General features: G+C 40.7%; 1 protein-coding gene across 2 annotated transcripts in view; it reads left to right on the top strand.

Annotated features, from left to right (window-relative positions):
• USP6NL (USP6 N-terminal like) overlaps positions 1-20385 on the top strand; it is a 136599-nt gene that overhangs the window by 84003 nt on the left and 32211 nt on the right. For both annotated transcript variants that reach the window (XM_038741023.1, XM_038741022.1), the window contains 2 exons: positions 9096-9135; positions 18126-18206. In XM_038741023.1, the coding sequence (XP_038596951.1) occupies positions 9096-9135; positions 18126-18206 (121 nt within the window). The remainder of the gene's footprint in view (positions 1-9095; positions 9136-18125; positions 18207-20385) is intronic.

Raw genomic sequence — 20385 nt, forward strand, 5'->3', positions numbered from 1 at the left:
AATTATTATTGGCTCCCTAATGCGTTCTTATAACAAGCAATAAAAATGAAAGTAAGGAAGCAAAAATCTGATTTCAGTCAAGATGTGTTGCTTTTTCATTAAATTTCTCCAAATGAAGCTATTGATTCTTGTTAAAGGCATCTTTAATAAAGAACTTTCTCCAAAGGTCCTTTCCACAACGTCTTAGAGAATTTGGAGCAATAGAGTTTGTTCATTTTGGAAGTTTCCTGAATTGTCCCATTAAATCACTTGATTTGTACTAGGGAAGCATGGACTGGGAACAATATTGTTCTCTCCCAAGTGCTTAGTACAGTGCACTGCACAAAGTCAGTGCTCAATAAATACTGTACTGATTGAAGCAGAGTGCCCTAGTGAAAAGAGCAAAGCCTGGGAGTCAGAGGATCTGGGATCTAATCCTGGTTCCACCGCTTGTCTGCTGTGCGACCTTGGATAAGTCACTTAAATTTTCTGTGCCTCAGTTATCTCATCTGTAAAATGGGGATTAAAATCCTCCTCCCTCTGACTTAGAGATTCCTATTTCAGTTTTATTTATTGAGGGCTTACTGTGTGCAGAGCACTGATCTAAGTGCTTGGGAGAGTACATTGCAACGGACACATTCCCTGCCCACAATGAATTTGCGGTCTAGAGGAAGCTATGGAACAGGGACTGTGTCCGACCTGTTTATCTCATATCTACCCCAGTGCTTCGTACTGTGCCTGGCACATCATAAGTCCTTAATAAATACCATTTAAAAAAAATTGCTCCTGCTACCAAGGGTTCAAATTATGCTGCATGCACTACTGCTGGGGGAAAAGAGTCATCTGTTGAGTTACTGCCACAGCCACTAATTCCATTTCCATAATTTTTTCTTGAGCTTCCATTTCCTTCAGGCTCTTTTTTCCCCTCTCTTTTCCATCAACCCTCTTCTCCCCTTGCAGCTTCTCCTCTCCTTTTTGGATGGGGCTGGGGGTGTATTTGTTATGTGCTTACTGTGTGCTGTGCACTAAGCATTGGCATAGATATGAGCTAATCAGGTTGGACACAGTCCATGTCCCAAACAGGGATTGACCTATTTTACAGATGAAGGTACTGAGAAGTTAAGTGACTTTCCCAAGGTCACACGGCAGGCAAGTGGAGGCTCCAGGGTTAAAACCCAGGTCCTTCTGACTCCCAGGCCACACTGCTTCTCTTCTCCTCATTTCACTATGTCAAAAAGAATTAAGAATAAGACTATCCCTTTTTCTCATTCTCCTCCATAGTTAAGGAATGGTTTTGGGCAGAAGTCGAGGAACCTGTGAGATTCATGGCAAGATCAAATGAGAAACTCTCCAAGAGTAAAGGAAGCCATAAAGTAGAGAGATACATTTATTCAGTCGTATTTATTGAGTGCTTACTGTGTGCAGAGCACTGTACTAAGCGCTTGGGAAGTACAAGTTGGCAACATATAAAGACGGTCCCTACCCAAAAATGGGCTCACAGTCTAGAATATCTGTCAGTTCTGCGGTTTGCCAGCCAGGGGAGAATTTGAAGCTTGGGCAGGTTTTCCCCATCCTAGGACTCTTAGTCCTTTTAAATATTTCAACCTTTAGAACCTTTATACTCAGACTGCTACAAAATAGCCTAAATCCGAAGCAGTTGAAGAATTATCGCAGGCAGTTATTTCCTAAACTAAAAATGGCTAAAAATATTGTATTTCCCAATGAAATTATGAACTCTTCATTGGCGACAGATGTAAAAGGAAACCAGGTTTAATATGGGTGTGTTATTTGACTTGCAATCAACAAATCATTTTAAGCATTAACAGAGAAGTCTCAAACACAGAGCACTAGTTAAATGATTGACACTGGAAATTGGATTACTTCTGGTATATTTGGCTTAATAGTAATAGCCACATTTGTTGAGCATCTGCTTGGTGCAGTGCACTGTATTAGTCACTTAGGAAACACAGAATAACGAAGTGGCATGTTCCTTGGCCACAAGGTGACACAGGGAATTGTCTTCCAACAGTATACATCTGTATGAGTAGAACATGAAGCAGCATGGCTTAGTGGAAAGAGCATGGGCTTGGGAGTCAGAGGTTGTGGGTTCTAATGCCGACTCTGCCACTTATCAGCTGTGTGACTTTGGGCAAGTCACTTCACTTCTCTGTTCCTCAGTTACTTTCATCTGTAAAATGGGGATTAAGACTGTGAGCCCCACATGGAACAACCTGATTACCTTGAATCTACCCCAGCACTTAGAATAGTTCTTTGGCACATAGTAAGCACTTTGCAAATACCATCATTACTATTGTGAAGCTGTAGGAAGAAATAATTGTTCACATATGTGTGGGGCCTGACACAGGGTAAGTTCAAAAAGTGACTTTATCCTGATGCAGAATTCCTTGGGAATGCAACACCCATGTTACCTGTTATCATGTTACCAGTTCTACTTTTCAAATCAAGAACAGACCATAAAATTAATTTTCCTGTTGGGGTAGGAAATATCATTTTGTTTCCTGAGTTAGTATATCTTATATTTGGAGGGACAAACAAAATTAGCATATTTTGTGTTTGTTGAAACAGAAGGACAATTCCGTAACAATTTTATTGTCACAAACCACTTTCACAAACATTTCTGCTTTTTTTAACCCTGTGACTTTTTTAAACCGATGAATTAAATTAAAATAATAATATCAAATAGCCTTATTTTCCCCTCTGACTTCAACCTAACTGTTAAACTTAGTGTCACCAGTCTTTTGTCATATTCTGGAGGAATGTGCAGCTTCATTTATTATTGTAAACGGGGACCTCAGTTTGTTTTGAAATGTTTGCTGTCAGACTAGATTTTGCAAGAGCTGCAGATTCTGTTTGAAGTTTTTCTTGAAGAATAGCCCTTTCTACTACAATACAAATTTTCATCTCATGATAAGGCTATAACACCATGGAAGCATTGGGTGCCCCTAATAATAATAGTTATGGTATTTGTTAAGCACTTACTATGTGCCAAGCACTTTTCTAAGCGCTGGGGTAGATACAAGCTAATCATGTTGGACACAGTCCCTGTCCCACTTGGGGCTCAGTCTTCATCCCCATTTTACAGATGAGGTAACTGAGGCCCAGAGAAGTGAAGTGCCTTGCCCAAGGTCACCCAGCAGACAAGTGGCAGAGGTGGGATTAGAACCCACATCCTCTTACTCTCTAGCCCGTCCTCTTGCCACTAGGCCATGCTGTTGTTTCCCGCAATGTAAGACTGTTCTGGTATTACACTGTCCCACAGGTTGGCACAAGTAGATTTGCTGAAGAAAGACACGGTTGGTGCACGTGATTGGGTTGTCAGGCACTGTATGATATTGCCACACTTCTCAGCCTCTGCCTCAGACTTTATTGGTAGTTCTTTGTTTTCTGGGTGTCTTTGCAGCTTCACAGTGTTTTTAATAAAGTGAAATAAACACAGGTGCGAACACTCCACAAGTGAACATTCTGCAAGTGACAGGATGTAGACTGTAAACTCGTGTGCAGGGAATGTGACTGTTATATAGAGAAGCAGCATGGCTTAGTGGCCATGGGCATGGGCTAATCCCGGCTCTGCCACTTGTCTTCTGGGTGACCTTGGGCAAGCCATTTAACTTCTGGGTCTCAGTTACCTCATCTGTAAAATGGGCATGAAGACTGTGTCCCACGTGGGACAACCTGATTACCTTGTATCTACCCCAGCACATACAACAGGGCTTGGCACATAGTAAGCATAGGAAACATTTAACAAATGCCATCATTATTATTATTATTACTCTACCAAGCACTTAGTACAGTGCTCTGCACACAGTAAGTGCTCAGAAAATACATATGACTGGCTAGTTGGACCAGAGAATAGATTAGTAGAAGTAGTACAGTAGATTAGTAGAAAGCCAATGGTCAGGAGTTCTACTTGATGTAGAGAGGATTGGGTAACTATTTAAGAGTTTTGAGGGTGTTCTGGAGGGTGTTTTAGAGAGATGATCCGGACAGCAGATTAAGCCCTTATTTCCCCTGCTCCCTTTCCCTTCTGCATCACTTACACACTTGGATCTGTACCCTTTAAGCACTTGCTATTCACTTCCACCCTCAGCCCCACAGCACTTGGGTACATATCCATTGTTTTTGGGGGTTTTTTTTAATTATCTGTCTTCCCCTCTAGACTGTAAGCTCCTTGGGGGCAGGGAGCATGTCTGTCTCCCAACTCTCCCAAGCCCTCAGTACATTACTCTGCACACAGTTAACGCTCAATAAAGAGCATTGATTGAAGTGTGGCTTGGAAAGTAAGGAGATTAGTGAGACAGCTGATGTGGTAAGTGGGAAGTGCCTGGCCCACATAATGGTTCTTTGGATGAAAAGGCAGGGGCCCATCTTGGAAACGTGGAGGAAAAACCTAAAGGAATTGGCATCAGATTGAATCTGCGGGTTGAAAGAGAGGGAGGATAAATCAAGGATAATGTTGAGGTTGCCACTCTCATAGATGAGGAAGGTGGTGCTTATGCCAACTGTGATGGTGTTAGAGTGGTCACAATGAATATTTGAGTACACATGCCTACAAGAGTGCTAAGGAAGTTACCTTTGTATCTGAAGATTCCTGAGTACTTAGGAATTTTAAGTCATTCAAGAAACGTGTATGTTCCGAGTGAACTGTTTTCCCCTGCTGATATGTAATAATAATGCCACTCAGCCAATTTCCTTCACTTTTCTTAAGAGTATTTATTGAGTGCTGTATTAAGCACACTGTACTAAACTCACTTTCAGCCATTGGTAGAAAAGGGGGGCCTGTGCCAGGGTTTTAGGGATGTTCAAGTAATAATAGTGGAATAAAATAGTTTTGTTTGCATCACCCAAAAGATGCCCAGCCATTATATTGTCTTATTCATTTTAGTTGCAAAGTTCTTATTCTCTGTATATACCAATTGAGTGTAAATTGCTGACTCGGTGAAACACTTATTGAGAAACATCTTTCCACATTTAGCCATTTCTTTCATCATTTTTTCCAACTTCCCAGCCTGTGGCCCATAAAATGGTCATATTTTTCCTAGACAAGGGTTTCCCTCAAATGTTGAGTTCTGGGTATTTCAAAAGGTATACAGAAACTAGTTCCAGTCAGCAATAGAAGCTAAACATTAGTCATTTCACTGGTCATTCCCCTAACAGTATGAACCTTTCTATAGCCCCTAAAGCCTCCTGATTTAAAAAGCTGTCCTATTCTTGCATTGTTAAGCTTTACCATGGAGTTTGGTCATAAGGCAAAAATAGTTTTAGGAAGTATAGATGTGCATAAAATATATTAAAAAAAATCCTTTGCAGCTTGTGCAATGAACTAGACATTTCACCCTCCCCTCATATTTTTGCTTTATAAGTTTACGTACTACGGTTCTCATGGAGCCTCAGAGGCTTAATTCATAGGTGTGACCTAAACTGAAATTATTCTGTGGCATAGACCAACATACGACAGTCCTTAGACTGTCGGTACTGTACACAGCCCTACCTTGATTCTGCCTCAAACCATAAAATGAATATCGATGCTGCCAAACCTGACCAACCTGGTGGTAGAACAACAGGGCCATTGTCTGATCCTGAGAAGTATGGAGTCTTGTTTGGGACTGTGTATGATACTGAAGGGGTTCATTTGGTTCTTAGGGAGTGTAGAGGAGAGTCTTGCTTAAGGTTCTGAGAGGTTTCTGGTTTAGTTCCATAGTCAGAGACTGTAACCAGTGTATATTCAGTGTTTAAATGCTGCGTGAACTTGAGAGAATGCTTTAACATGAGCACCTCATAGGTTGTTGAAGGATAAGAGGAACTACAAGGAGGAAGATCAAATCTAAGATTTTATTACTAATTCTGAAAACAGTTTTCGTATCGGGGAAAATTTTTCAGCCAAGGAGATTTTCAATTATTTAGGAAGTGGAATATGTATATAAAGATACACATATATGTATATAAACATATTCCACTTCTGAAATAAATGAAAATCTCCTTGGTTGAAAAATGTACACATATAAATTATATATATGTATATATGTGAATATATTTATATATATCAGAGAGAGAGAGACAGAGAGAAAGAGAAAGAGAGAGAGAGAGAGAAAATAGAGTAGCTAAACTTCATAGACATGTTGAAGAGTAAAGTTCAGGCTCCTTCCTAGTCACGGCCATCCCTCAGGAAGTGCAGCCTGCAAATCTCTCCCACGCTCTTTGCTGATATTCCCCGGTGTCCAGAAACCGTTCCCCAATGTTTTGTCAAGTCACTGCAGGTAATTCAACCCCCCATTTGCCCTCTCATCCCTTTGCTCTGCTCCCTTTCCATCCCCCTGCCCACCTTGTGGCATTTGTCAAGCGCTTACTATGTGTCAAGCGCTGTTCTAAGCACTGGTGTCAGTAAGATATTAATCAGGTCAGACGCAGTCCTTGTCCTACATGGGGCTCCCAGTCTAAATAGAAGGGTGAACTGGCATTGAACCCCCATTTTACAGTTGAGGAAGAGAGAGCCCAGGCCTGGGAGTCAGAAGGATCTGGATTCTAATTCCGACTCTGCTACTTGCCTGCTGTGAGATCAAATCTAAGATTTTATTACTAATTCAGAAAACGGTTTTCATGTCGGGGAAAAGTTTTCAGCCAAGGAGATTTTCAATTATTTAGGAAGTGGAATATGTTTATAAACATACACATATATGTATATATATATATATATATACATATTCCACTTCTGCAATAAATGAAAATCTTTTTCATTTCAATAAATGAAAAGTGACTTCAGGCAAGTCATTTCACTTTTCTGGGCCTCAGTTACCACATCTGTAAAATGGGGATTTAGACTGTGAGCCCCCTGTGGGCCTTCCCAGACTGAGCTCCTTCCTTCCTCTCCCCCTCGTCCCCCTCTCCATCCCCCCCATCTTACCTCCTTCCCTTCCCCACAGCACCTGTACATATGGATATATGTTTGTACATATTTGTTACTCTATTTATTTATTTATTTATTTTATTTGTACATATCTATTCTATTTATTTTATTTTGTTAGTATGTTTGGTTTTGTTCTCTGTCTCCCCCTTTTAGACTGTGAGCCCACTGTTGGGTAGGGACTGTCTCTATATGTTGCCAATTTGTACTTCCCAAGCGCTTAGTACAGTGCTCTGCACATAGTAAGCACTCAATAAATACGATTGATGATGATGATGATGATGATGATAGGGACTGTGTCCAACCTGATTAGCTTGCAAATTCCCCAGCTCTTAGTACAGTGCATGGCACATAGTAAGCACTTAACAAACACAACAATTATTATTGTTAATACTATTAGAGAAGTTAAGTGACTTGCCCAAGTTCACACAGCAGATGGGATGGTCATGGGAGCTGTGATTAGAACCAAGGTCCTCAGACTCCCAGGCCTTTCTTTGCTCCTTTCACTAGGCTATGCTAGTCTACCCTGAATCATGAACACTGATTTTGACATAATTTTCCCCATCACCACTATGGGGAAATTTACCAAATTAAAATTCAAGATTCACAAATCTTTACATAGACCTGCCTCAACAGCGCTTTAAGCGGGGTGGGTGAGAACCAAGCAGTAAAACTGATGTGGAAATGCTGTGCCTCTGAAGAATATTCCCAAATGCTAGGCTTGAAAAATGTTTCACTAACTAGCGGGTTAATTTCTTGCCTAAGATAGCAGAGAAAAGATTTAGATAGGAATCCGTGAGGCAGCATCTGAGATAAAGAGGAAAAAAGATGCAGTTATATTTTTTAGCCATTTGAGGATAAGGAAGAATAGGCAAATACGTTTCTCACTGTCCCCTGAAGTCGGCTCCCAGGCCCCCACTCAGGCTATCCCAGCTGCCTGGGACACACCCCAGATCCTTTTGATGAAACCATCTCCTGCATAAAATCTTCCCGGATTCACTTCCCTGGTCACACCATCCACTGTAATTACCTGGGTACATATTTGTGTACCTAGCCGTAAAGTTATTAATTTGTGGTGTTTTTGGTCTTGCACTTTGTTATGTTTTTTGTTTGCTTTGTCACACTTCATTAGGTTGGAAGTACTCTGAAGATAGGGACCTCCTCTTATGCTTAACCCTGAAATTACCCCTCAGTGTTCTGCAGAAGCTCATTATAAGCACTCACTATTACTGACAATAAGCTGTTAATCATATGAGAAGTGAAGAGAAATCAATCAGTCAATGGTACTGATTGAGCATGTATTGTGTGCAAAGCATTATACTAAGCACCTGGGAGAATACAGTACAACAGAGTTGGTGAACACATTCCCTTCCCACAAGGAGCTTACGTTCTAGAGGGGTAATTGGACGGATTTAAAAAATTACAGAAAGGGGAAACAGTAGGCTCTAAGTATATGTAAATAACGGCTGTGGGCTGAGAGGGATGGGGGGAAGTTAAATATAAGGTGCTTATGGGGTACAGATCCAAATGCATAGGCGACACAAGGAGGGAAATGAGGACTTAAGCGTAGGCCTCTTGGATTTTTAGAAGGGCTTTGAAGGAGGGACAAGTGGTGGCCCGTTCATTCATTCATTCAATCATATTTAAGTGCTTACTGTGTGCAGAGCACTGTACTAAGCGCTTGTTGAATATAAACAGGGTGGGAGGCCAGAGGGAGGACATGATCAGGGGGTTGGTGGCAAGATAAGATGAGATCCAGGTGTAGCAGGTAGGTTGAGGCCAGAGGAGTAAAGTGTGAAGACTGGATTGTAGTAGGAGATCAGTGAGGTAAGGTAAGAGGGGGAGAACTGTTTCACTGCCTTAACCCAGTGGATTTTTCCTCAGAGTGAGATTTTTCAATTGGTTTAACCTGACAGATTTTTTTTTTGTAAATCTTTATGGTAGGTTATTACTTGTCTGGAGTTTGTAAAGGGTAGTGCTGGACTTGAGACATCAAAGCAGTTGAGCCATTGTTACAGGATAACATGATCTACTGTATTTGGATCTGTAGAGTGAAATTTTTTTGTCCATTTGAGATAATTCAGTGGTTATGTTCACCGGGTTATCTCAGAAATACTTAATGATTAAAAAAGTAAATTTGTGCCATGATTTGAACATCCAACTCTGTAACTCATTCAAGGCATTTTTCCCTCCACAGTGAGAACGAGCTCCCTTATCACAATGCAGTCGTAGAACGGGTAAGTTATGCTCTTTACAAATTTACTGCTGTTAATAATAGTAGTAATAATAATGGTATTTGTTAAGGGCTTACTATGTGCCACGCACTGGTCTAAGCCCTGGGGTAGTTACAAGGTAATCAGGTTGTCCCACGTGGGGCTCATACTCTTAATCCCCATTTTACAGGCGCAGAGAAGTTAAGTGGCTTGCCCAAGCTCACACAGCTGTCAAGTGTGGCCGGTATTAGAACCCATGACCTCTGACTCCTAAACCCGTGTCCTTTCCACTATAAGCCATGCTGCTTCTCTCCAAAGATGTTAATGAACATCTTTGATTGAGAGGTTGCTCATAAATGAAAAATCAGTCATGTTTACTCAGAGTGGGCCAAGAGGCAGGTGGTCCAGGTAAGTGAAGGGGCAAGCCAGCAATAGGAGGTTGAAAAGTCCCGGCCATTGCTACCGTGGTTTTCTGTTGACCCCTGGGGTTTTTGCCACATTCATTCATTCATTCAATCAATCATATTTATTGAGCGCTTACTGTGTGCAGAGCTGTTCTGCTCACTGCTAACAGATGCCAGCAGTGGCAAAAGCCCCAGGGAACTGACAAGAAACAATTGGCGGGAAGCTGTGTTCACTGTCATTTCTCTCTTAGCCTTACCTGCTGACCCTGCCCCACACTGGTCTCCTTTGTGCTGTAATTTTATTTACTTTTATTAATGTCTGTCTCCCCACTAAAGTGTAAACTCATTCTGGGCAGGGAATATGTCTGTTAATTCTTAAATTGTACTCTCCCAAGCGCTTTACAGTGCTCTGTACTGCAGCTACAGCAGGATTGTTAGGGCTGACTGTCTTTGGGGTGACATGACATTCCAAAGGTTGATGTGGTCTCAGCTCACTCTGTGGGCATTGAAATTGGAGCTCTAATCTCATCCCCAATTGGCACTCTTAAGTGCCACTTACCATGTACTTTCCAAGCGCTTAGTACAGTGCTGTGCACACAGTAAGTGCTCAATAAATATGACTGAATGAACATAACTGGCAGACACAGCTCAAAGGGCTGTCAACTGACTTTTCTAAGCAATAGAGTTCTGACTCTAAAGAACATAGTTGCATTTGAAAGTCCATGGGATTTTGAGGGGAGCATAGTCATTTTCAAAATCCTCTAGTAGGAACTAGCCTTAAAACCCTTTGGGTAAGTTTGTGGAAGGATACTAAAATGAGGAATGGGGATATACTGTAGTTTTAGGGAACCATGGCCCAATAAGAAGTGGTTAGGAGAGATGGAGGAAAAAGAGGGTTTGTTGTTTGTTTTAAGCTACAATTGATGAGTGGGACCAAACTCATTTACAAAATAAACAAATATAGGATTGTATTGTCCTTGAACAGTTAGATTAGCTATAAACAAAAACAAACAAAAAAGGACAACATGAATTTAGAAGGGGAAATTTAGTCCAGTTTTGTTGTGCGGAACCTTTAAAATGGTAACAAGAAATTTGATCTGCTGTGGAAAGTATGAAGAGATGTCAGTGAGAGTATTAAAAAATATTGTTGCCAATTCATCCCTCTGCATTTTGAATAGGATTTCAAAGAGAAGAGAGTTGACTAGAAGGCAGGGCAACAGTTAATGCCTGAGAAATAATGCATGGAGTTGGATCAGGTCTTATCAAGAAAGGTTATCTCCCTATAAGACAGACTAGTTTTTGGAGGTATAATATCCTGTATAGCTGTATGGTGGACTGAAACTTGTTTTACAGTAGGAAGGGTAGGGCGTGGGGAAGGCAAATGTCTTGTTCTTTGGATCCTATCCAAAACTATTTCTTGTATAAGCTCAACAGACTGTTGCAGAAGATTGAAATATAACTTCCTATCCCTAAACCCCCACTACCTCCCCTTCAAGCCTTGAAAATGATAGCATCTGTCTTTCCTAGAACAAGCTCATGTGCCCTAGAGCAAAGTCTTAATCAGAGATTGGATCATTGTTGGAGCAGATGGGGGAATGGAAAGTAGTTACTAAGGGAAGCCTAGCTCCCTTACTGTTAAATTATTTGCATCCTGGCAGGCCCAAGAAGTCCTGAAACATCATTCCCCCAAGTTCTTCCCTTATTTCCCATACTACTTTGCACCAGACTGGTGCATAGTTAACGCATAGGAGAAATAAGGCTTATAAGGGAAGGCCTCGGGGAAGAGAGGTGATTTTAGGAAGGCTTTGAAGGGGAGTAGAATGGTACTAATATGAAGTGACTGGCACAGGTGAAGATTTTCAGTGTATTACTCACCAATATGTCCCTGTTTTGCTTTCAGTTGAAGTTAAAATACCCTATATAATACTCTAAGATTGAGATGTCTGTTTCATTTTGTTTCCCAAAACCTTGTGCAAACTGAGGGCTTGGTTCTGTTTTTTTTTTCTTTTTTTTTTTTTAACTTCGGTGCACCTCTGACCCCTGCTGGTGAGGTTTAGCCTTGCACTACTCCATTAAACTTCAATTTGTGGTGACATGGCTGTGATGCCGAATCTGTCCTAAGCATGTGCTGGCCATCACCTTTATTCCAGGCTTAAACTCACCTCCCTCTCTCCCCCCGCGCGCCACACACACACACACACACATCATATCATATCATAAATCGTATTTATTGAGCGCTTACTATGTGCAGAGCACTGTACTAAGCACTTGGGAAGTACAAATTGGCAACATATAGAGACAGTCCCTACCCAACAGTGGGCTCACAGTCTAAAAGGGGGAGACAGAGAACAAAACCAAACATACTAACAAAATAAAATAAATAGAATAGATATGTACAAGTAAAATAAATAAATAAATAAATGGAGTAATAAATATGTACAAACATATGTACATATATACAGGTGCTGTGGGGAAGGGAAGGAGGTAAGATGGGGGATGAACAGGGGGACGAGACACACACACACTCTCTCTCTCTCTCTCTCTCTCTCTCTCTCTCTCTCTCTCTCCTACCACTGTAGACAAGACTATCATCCTCCCTGTTGCACAAATTCATAGGCTTGGCAGTATCCTCAACTCATTTCTCTTGTTCCATCCACACATTTTCCGTCAACAAATCCTGTGGTTCAGCCATTCACAGCATCTCTAGACTTCACCTGTTCCTCCCCTCCAAACTCCTACCATGCTGATCCAAGTACTTATTGCGTCCCATCTGTGAATAACACAGTTATTGAAATTTGAATGCAGTGTTCAAGAGTCTTATCAATCACTAGTATTCATAGAGCACTTACTCTGTGCAGAGCAATGTACTATTATATCTATCTAGAGTCCGGCTTGAGGACGGGGTGGAGGGGAAGGGAATCAGTCGATCAATCAGTTGATTTATTGAACACTTACTGTATGCAGAGCGCTATACTAAATAAAGCACTTGGGAGAGTACAGTATAACATGTAACAAACTTATTTCCTGCCCACAATGAGCTTACAGTCTAGAGGGGTATAGATGACTCCACATGGTGTCCTTCAGTGCTAAGCTCTGTCATGCCAAAAATGCATGAATATGTTTTTTTACAATGGATAAAAGATACTTTAATGTATGTAGAGGGTGTACAGAATACTATATCCCACCCTGTAGGTGCAGAGATTGAAGAAAGCCAGTCAAGAGACATGTTGAGAGACTGAGAAGACCAGGTTTAGAGAGGATGAGAAATTTGCCAAGTTTGATTCTTATTCAGTGTTCCTAAAGTAGGTCAGACCTGCTCTTTACCCTATCTCAACAAATTATTCTGAGATTTGAAGGCATGACAATTAGGAACTGTAAAAGCAGGTTTTCTAATTTGAAGCTCTTGTTTCCCACCTCTTAAATGAGCAAAAAATGGTAATAGTTGAATATAATGGGCTCAGTCCTAATATCATCCTTTAATTTGCAGAGCTGTCCTCCCCAGATTCAAGCCACCTGAATTGCATTGTGTTGAAGAAAAAAAAAAGAGATGGGGAAAAATAAAGAATACAATATGAATTCAGCCAAGCTAGAAAGAAAATATCTCCTCGGTCTTACTCAGCCTGACATTAAGTCCATCAGTCAAATTTTATGGACTTAATCCATGGTTGCCTTGAAATGCTAATGAGCATTTCAGCTGCCAATGAATAATACATGAACTTTATAGACATGGGAATCAGACATATCTTTAGGACCCCGAAAGTGAATTGTTGGCCCAACATAGACCCATCCAGATTTGCAGATTGAAACTGGAAAAGTGACTTGACTTTTCCACCCCAGTTTCTCCATCATAAAAGTTGGAGATATTTCCTGGAGCACTAACAGGGAGTAAGCAAATGTTAATTGTTAATTAAATGCCGTCTTTGAGGGGTTCTAAATTTCCTCAACCACTGGGATAAAGGTCCTCATTGTTTTTTGTTTTTTGTTTTACAAAAATTGATTTGACACTGTTTAAAAAGAGGAGACCTCAGTGTTCTGTGGTTTCATGAGCTGTCGCGTCAGAGAACAAATGGCGAACATGTTGGGTTAATAGTATGAAACCAGTAGAATAACAATTTAACAGGGCTCTTGAAGGTGCCTCTCTAACATTCGTCAGTGTCGAATCAAACTGCCCTATCGTGCTAGGATAGAGAGATCATGATTATATTTCCCTCCGTGCATCAACTTTCTTTCAGCCATCTAAACTGCCGTCAAAATTACTGTTAAAAGTTTGGCTTGGAAATTGTATGGGCTGTAGTGGAATGTTGCTATGAGTTTAAAAAATAATCTATGGGTCTATACCGCACATTACAGCAGTTACAGAAACCATGAACCACAAATTGTTGAAAGATGGATTCTGGCAATAGGATAGAAATAATGTAGCCATTTTCCTGTAAGAATAAAGAAAGATGGTTAGGCACCTACAAATATATGGTCTGGATGTTGAACTTGGGGCTGATAACCCCCTTTGCAGCCATTTTACTTCCTTTCTTGCAAATGAAGAGAATTTAATAAAAAGTAAAACTAATACTCTGTTATCCATTGTCTTATTTGGATATGACTCTCCTCTCTCTGTGGTGAAGATTTAATAGCTTTTTAAATCAGCTATTTAAGGTGGCAAGCATTAGTATCATGGAAATATGTTTTTTTCTTCTAAAAAAGTTTTAAAAAAAGTTGCTTCCTAAAGCAATTCATGGGTAGTTTCATAGTTATAAAAATGAAAGACGGTGAAAGACCTGTTAGAACACAGCAGGATTGTTCTTGGCGAAATATGCTGTATTATACCCTTGGGTTGGTGGGAACTCTTTGGTGTGTTCCTGTGGGTGGAGAAAGGAATTCAAATTTTGCAGAAATTAGAGGGGAGCCAGGAGTAGGAATGGAAATATTAAACATAGGTAAATCTTAATATTTCACAGCTTCTGTCTTTTCCAAAGTCACAGTTAAAACAGAAACACTAATTAAATGTCAAGATCCCACTGAGGTTTGAAATGAAAGGTACTCTTATGCAAGCTGTGGTGTGCAACATCCCTAACAATTAGTCTGAGGTATTTATTGAGTGCTTACTGTGTGCAGAGCACTGGACTTAGTGCTTGGGAAAGTGCAGTACAACAGAGTTGGTAGATGTGATCCCTGCCCCAAGGATCTTACAGTCTACAGGGGACAGCATGATGAGTACTATACCTAATCTTTTGACATGGCTCTGTGGGAGAATTCCTTCTGCTTAGGGGTGGAGATCCTTTGCCAAGGAAAGTTATCATTTGTTAAAAGGTGCTTTAGCTGTCCTCCTTTAAGAAAGGAAGCTTCAAGTTGTTTATGGGTATTCCATTAAGCAGATTTATAAATATTTTGGTACATCTTCCATTTCTTTGTTAAAAAATAAATTATTTAAACTATGTTTGCACTGATGGGGAAACCTGCCCGTTCTGTTAATGTACCAGGGATGGTGAAAATTAGGCTTTCTTTTAATAGCAATGCTTACCTATCTTGTTAGTATCATGGTGTATGTCAGGCAGTAGACAAAGTGGAGTCAAATTGCCTCTCAAAACATGTACTCTAGATATAGTTAATGATGCACCGAAGATTAAAGCCCATACATTTGGGAAGATATAAAAGCACTCTTGCAACAAGAAAATTGGAAGAAATTACTGTAATTTAAAAATTGATATTTGAGGCTATCATTGAATTACCTCTGGGCTGGAGTGTTTTTATTCATTCATTCATTCAGTCGTATTTATCGAGCGCTTAGGCTTGTAGTGAGTGATTTGAAACAGCTGAAGTACTGGACAGCCCCCCACCCCCTGCCACCAGCCCCAATCAAATGTGAGTTTTTAAAATGAGAGTTTCCATTAACTTCCTCTATGGTGGTGGTGTTATTGGTGCCACCAAAGATGGATCAAGCGCATAGTACAGTGCTCTACACACAGTAAGCGCTTAATAAATACGATTAAATAAATGAATCAAGCCCCAGCAGGGCCCAGGACTAATCGATTTTGCGAGGCTGCCACATGGTGCCTGGCTACGTGGCATCACGTGGCACATGATGTTGTTGAGCATTGGCAGAAGAGCGTGAATAGAGGTTGATGCTGCTAATAGACAGAGAAACCCTGCCCGGGCGTGGTTCCAGTTAGCATCTCAGGTTTGGATGCCATCCCATCCAACCCTGAGAGGCTGAGAAGCAGCTGAGAAGCAGCGTGGCTTAGTGGAAAGAGCACGGGTTTGGAAGTCAGAGGTCGTGGGTTCTAATCCCAGCTCTGCCCCTTGTCCGCTGTGTGACTTTGGGCAAGTCACTTAACTTCTCTGTGCCTCAGTTACCTCATCTGTAAAATGGGGATTAAGACTGTGAGCCCCATGAGGGACAACTTAATTACATTGTATGTACTCCAGTGCTTAGAACAGTGCTTGGCACATAGTAAGAACTTCACAAATACCATCATTATTATCCCAGATAGCACCACCAGCGTTTATGGGATCAGACAAACTGTGGGCTTCATTGCCTCCTTTCCCAACGATGTCTACCCTTTATCTTCCTGCCTTCCTACCCTACCTGCCTTCGGTGCCCTCCATGGCCTCTTTTTTTTTTATATACTGTCTTTGTGAAGTGCTTACTATGTGTCGGGCACTCTGCTAAGCGCTGGGGTAGATACAACAGGAAGTCCTTCTCCCATATAGGGCTCACAGTCTTAATTCCCATTCTGCAGATGAGATAACTGAGGCACAGAGAAGTTAAGTGACTTACCCCAGGTCACCCAGCAGACCAGTGGTGGAGCCTGGATTAGAACCCAGGTCCTTTGACTCCCAGGCCCGTGCTCTATCCACTAGACCACATTGCTGCTCGCCCATTTCCTCCCACTCAAGCACAGGCTTCTCTGCCAGTCACATGCCAGATGGTCCCTGGAAATAGACCAGAGCTTTAGGGAGGAGAGCCAGCTCCATTACTGGAAGAGGAGTGATTTTTGGGGTTAAACAAGTTCTCCCTGGCCACATTTGAGGGTGGCTTTTGTAGGGGCTATAGAGACAGTGAGATTCACAATGTGGGGTGTTTGGGGGCACCCATGAGCTGGGAACACCTGGACTTAAAGCCTGTGTACCCCTGTGATAGGTAATCCAGCCCTGGGGACCACTATAATAGTACTTTGCATAAAGGGAAATCCAGTTGAAATTTTGAGAAAATGTAACTGAAGCCTGTATGCAAGGCTCCATGTGGGAAAATCAGTTGCTGTTTCAAAAATATCAGGAATCTCCCCTCATTTCCAGTGGTCCTTATGTAAATCTTTTGTTTCAGCTCTCCCCACACCCCTTTAAAGCTTGCATCTTCATCACTGTATAGAAGGCATTTCATTCCTGCTGGATGAGTCCTCTGCCCTCATATCCCGAACCTGTCTTGTTTATCTTTTTACTAAAAATACAACCTCCCTTACCCCTCCCCCACCCCCAATTTCTTCCCACTTCAAACAAAAACTCCTCACCATTGGCTTTAAAGTTCTCAATCATCTTTCCCCCTCCTACCTCACTTCACTACTCTCTTACTACAACCTAGCCCACACACTTCATTCCTCTAATGCAAACCTCCTCACTGTACCTCGATCTCGTCTATGCGCTGATCTCTCGCCCACATCCTATGACTGGCATGTAATGCCCTCCCTCCTCATATCAGACAGATAATTGCTCTCCCCCACTTCAAAGCCTTAATGAAGGCACATCTCCACCAAGAAGCTTTCCCTGACTAAGCCCTCCTCTCCTCTTCTCCCACTCCCTTCTGCATTGCTGTGACTTGTTCCCTTCATTCATCCTCCATCTCATCCCCACAGCACATCTGTAGTTCATTTATGTGTTTATGCACATTAATCTCAGTCTCCCCCTCTAAACTGTGAGTTTACTGTGGGTGAGGAATGTATCTGTTTTGCTGTCTATACTACACTTAGTAGAGCGCTTTGCACACTAAGCACTCTATAATTGCAATTGAATGAATGAATTCCCCCACCACCATCAACATGAAACAAAAACCTAATCTCTCCCCAACTCCTTTCCCGCTGGGTCAGCCCTCTGCCAGCCCAGGCCATTCCAATTATCCTAAACTCAAAGGACTAGGGATGGGGCAAGTGCAGCAGAAATAGGGATCTTGGTCCTGCCCTTACATGATTTTGGGGGACTGGAGTGGCAAGGGATGGATCAGACTGTATTGGCAGGACAGGGACATTCATTCAATTCATTCAATCATATTTATTGAACACTTACTACGTGCAGAGCATTGTACTAAGCGCTTGGACAGTACACTTCAGCAAGTGAAGAAAAAAAAGCCCAAGTGTTTGGAGTTTGGAGTGACACAGCAGGGGAGAGGGAATAGGGAATATGGGGAAGGTTGGATGAGAATTTATAAAAGAAGGTTTACCTAGTAAGCACTGGCTGCAGTAGAGAGAATTCTGACTCCCTAGCCAGTGATTGCTGCTGGTTTGTCCTGCTGATCCATACCCGGCGAAACACTTTTTAGTAGCTCTGTCTTTGTGAATAGAAGCACGTAATGAAAGCAATTATGGATTGAAAGGAAGCAAATGATCATTTATTTTCACCCCCCAGCAAAAACAGCTGGAGATCGAAAGAACGGCAAAATGGCTAAAAATGCTGAAAGGCTGGGAAAAATACAAGAACACTGAAAAGGTAAATAAAAAGTAACCCTGTATATAGATGATTTTCCAAAATGTCTATCTGAGTATAAAATTATTTAAATGTAGAAAAAAGATTGTGAAACAGTTCTGCAGGATTTAGTAGACATCTTTATGCCATTTTGAATAATACAAAATGATTGCTTTATATCTTCTTAAAAGTTTGCCTCAAGCCTTGAAGAGCAATATTAACTTTTGCCTTAACACTTGTGAAAAGCGGTGATGGTAGATAAAATAAGAGGCATATGGAGATTAACCGATATAATATTTGTTGGATTGCATAATAAAACAAGATCATGTAAAATGTATGACCCCTGTTATCTAGGGCTTTGTGTTCTAGAGCATCTACTTCTCTTTCTGCTTAAATAGCAGTGTGTATGTTTTATTAACTTGGGTAAATTTAATATTGACTGCATGAATAGGAAGTTGTGATGGCTTGAGAGATTCTTTATCAATTTAGGGTGGATAAGCTCCTTTAAATCTATCCTTAAATCCTCCATCAAATCAATTAATCAATCAATGGTATTTATTGAGCTCTTACTTTGTGCAGAGCACAATACTAAGCACATGGACAAGTACAAAACAGTGGATGGATGTGATCCCTGCCTTCAAGGAGCTTACAGTTAAATAGTAGACAGACATTAAAATAAATCACAGGTAAGGAAACTACCAAGAATAAGGATATGTAGAAAGACACTAGTAATGAAAATGGAAGTTTGTTCTAGTTCTGTGGAGTAGTTAAGAGAGTGCATAAAACTAGAATTGGGAGAAGAGGAAAACATATCTAAATACCTAGCATCTTAAGGATATTTTAAGGATATCATTGACAAGAAGGGATGGGACCATCCATTCCCAAATGTGCAGGTTTGTGAAGATCTTTTTTTTTTTTTTTTAAGGTATTTGTTAAGTGCGTACTGTGTGCCAGGCACTGAACTAAGCATTGGGGTAGATGCAAGATAATTAGTTTGGACGTATACCCTGTCCCACATGGGGCTCACAGTCTTAATCCCCATTTTACAGATGAGGTAGCTGAGTCAAAGGGAAGTGAAGGGACTTGCCCAAATAAATGATAAAAAGGGGATGTACACTCCCTTCTCTGCTGCATCTGAATTCAAGGAAATATCTCTTAGATACCTCTAAAAGTGAACATGTATATTAAGGTTCTGTGAATTAATAAACATTAGGTAATGCAGTAGTCAGAGAGAAACTCTGATTAATGCATTTCTCAATCTGAGAAATTTTACCAGAACTCTTTTTTAAATTTAAAAATACTTTCCTGCAACTGTAATGACAGTAACATTAGGGGATATATGGGACACTGGTTTGAATCAGAAGGTATCTTCTAAACTCTTCCAATTAACACTGTGCACTTTAATTTTTAGGACTTCTTTAAGAAAAAGTTCCTTAGCTTTTACTTTTTGTTTAAAGAAGTTGAACTTGTTCGCGTTACCAATTCTGTCGGCATAAAGCCCTAGATAAGTAACAGTCCCGAAAAGTCCTAAATCTAAACGTGAACTTTTCTAGAGGCTTAATACTTAGTTTTTAAAATAATGTCTCTAATAATGAAAGTGTTTTAGGATACAGTACTGAATCCAACTACCACAAGATTATTGCTGGCATATTTTTGTCAGATGGAGGTGATATAGTCACAAAAACCTTTAGTCTTGGAGAAGGAAAGTGTTGTCATTTAATTGCTGTTTAAAAAGATGATTTATATTGTTGCATTTAGGATAAACTAGAAAAAGGGAGGCTGTAGGCAGAAAGGCCAGCAAGGAAGCTATTTAAGTAATCAAAATGTGCTGTGATGAGAGCTGTATATTAATGGATTGGAACTATGCCCAGTCCTTATGTAGGGAAAAAGTTACATTTTTGCAGAACTCTCATATCATAGAAAATTCACATCATAGTATTCACATCATAGCTATTATAATAATAACTCACCACACCGCAGATGTTCCACATTGCAAATGTCCAACCATTTCTTTGGGCACCCTATCATGCTGTACAAAAAGGCACATGTTTTCAAAAGAGTTTTCTCTAATTCTGCTATCATGTTCTAGCCAAAACACCTAATGAAACCATGTATTTGGGCAGAACCAAGAATATCCTGAAATGTGTTGTACATAATTAACGTTATTACTACTATTATATTAATAGAAGTGTAATATATTACC

The sequence above is a fragment of the Tachyglossus aculeatus genome, assembly GCF_015852505.1.
Source record: "Tachyglossus aculeatus isolate mTacAcu1 chromosome 12 unlocalized genomic scaffold, mTacAcu1.pri SUPER_6_unloc_1, whole genome shotgun sequence".
Lineage (NCBI taxonomy): Eukaryota > Metazoa > Chordata > Mammalia > Monotremata > Tachyglossidae > Tachyglossus > Tachyglossus aculeatus.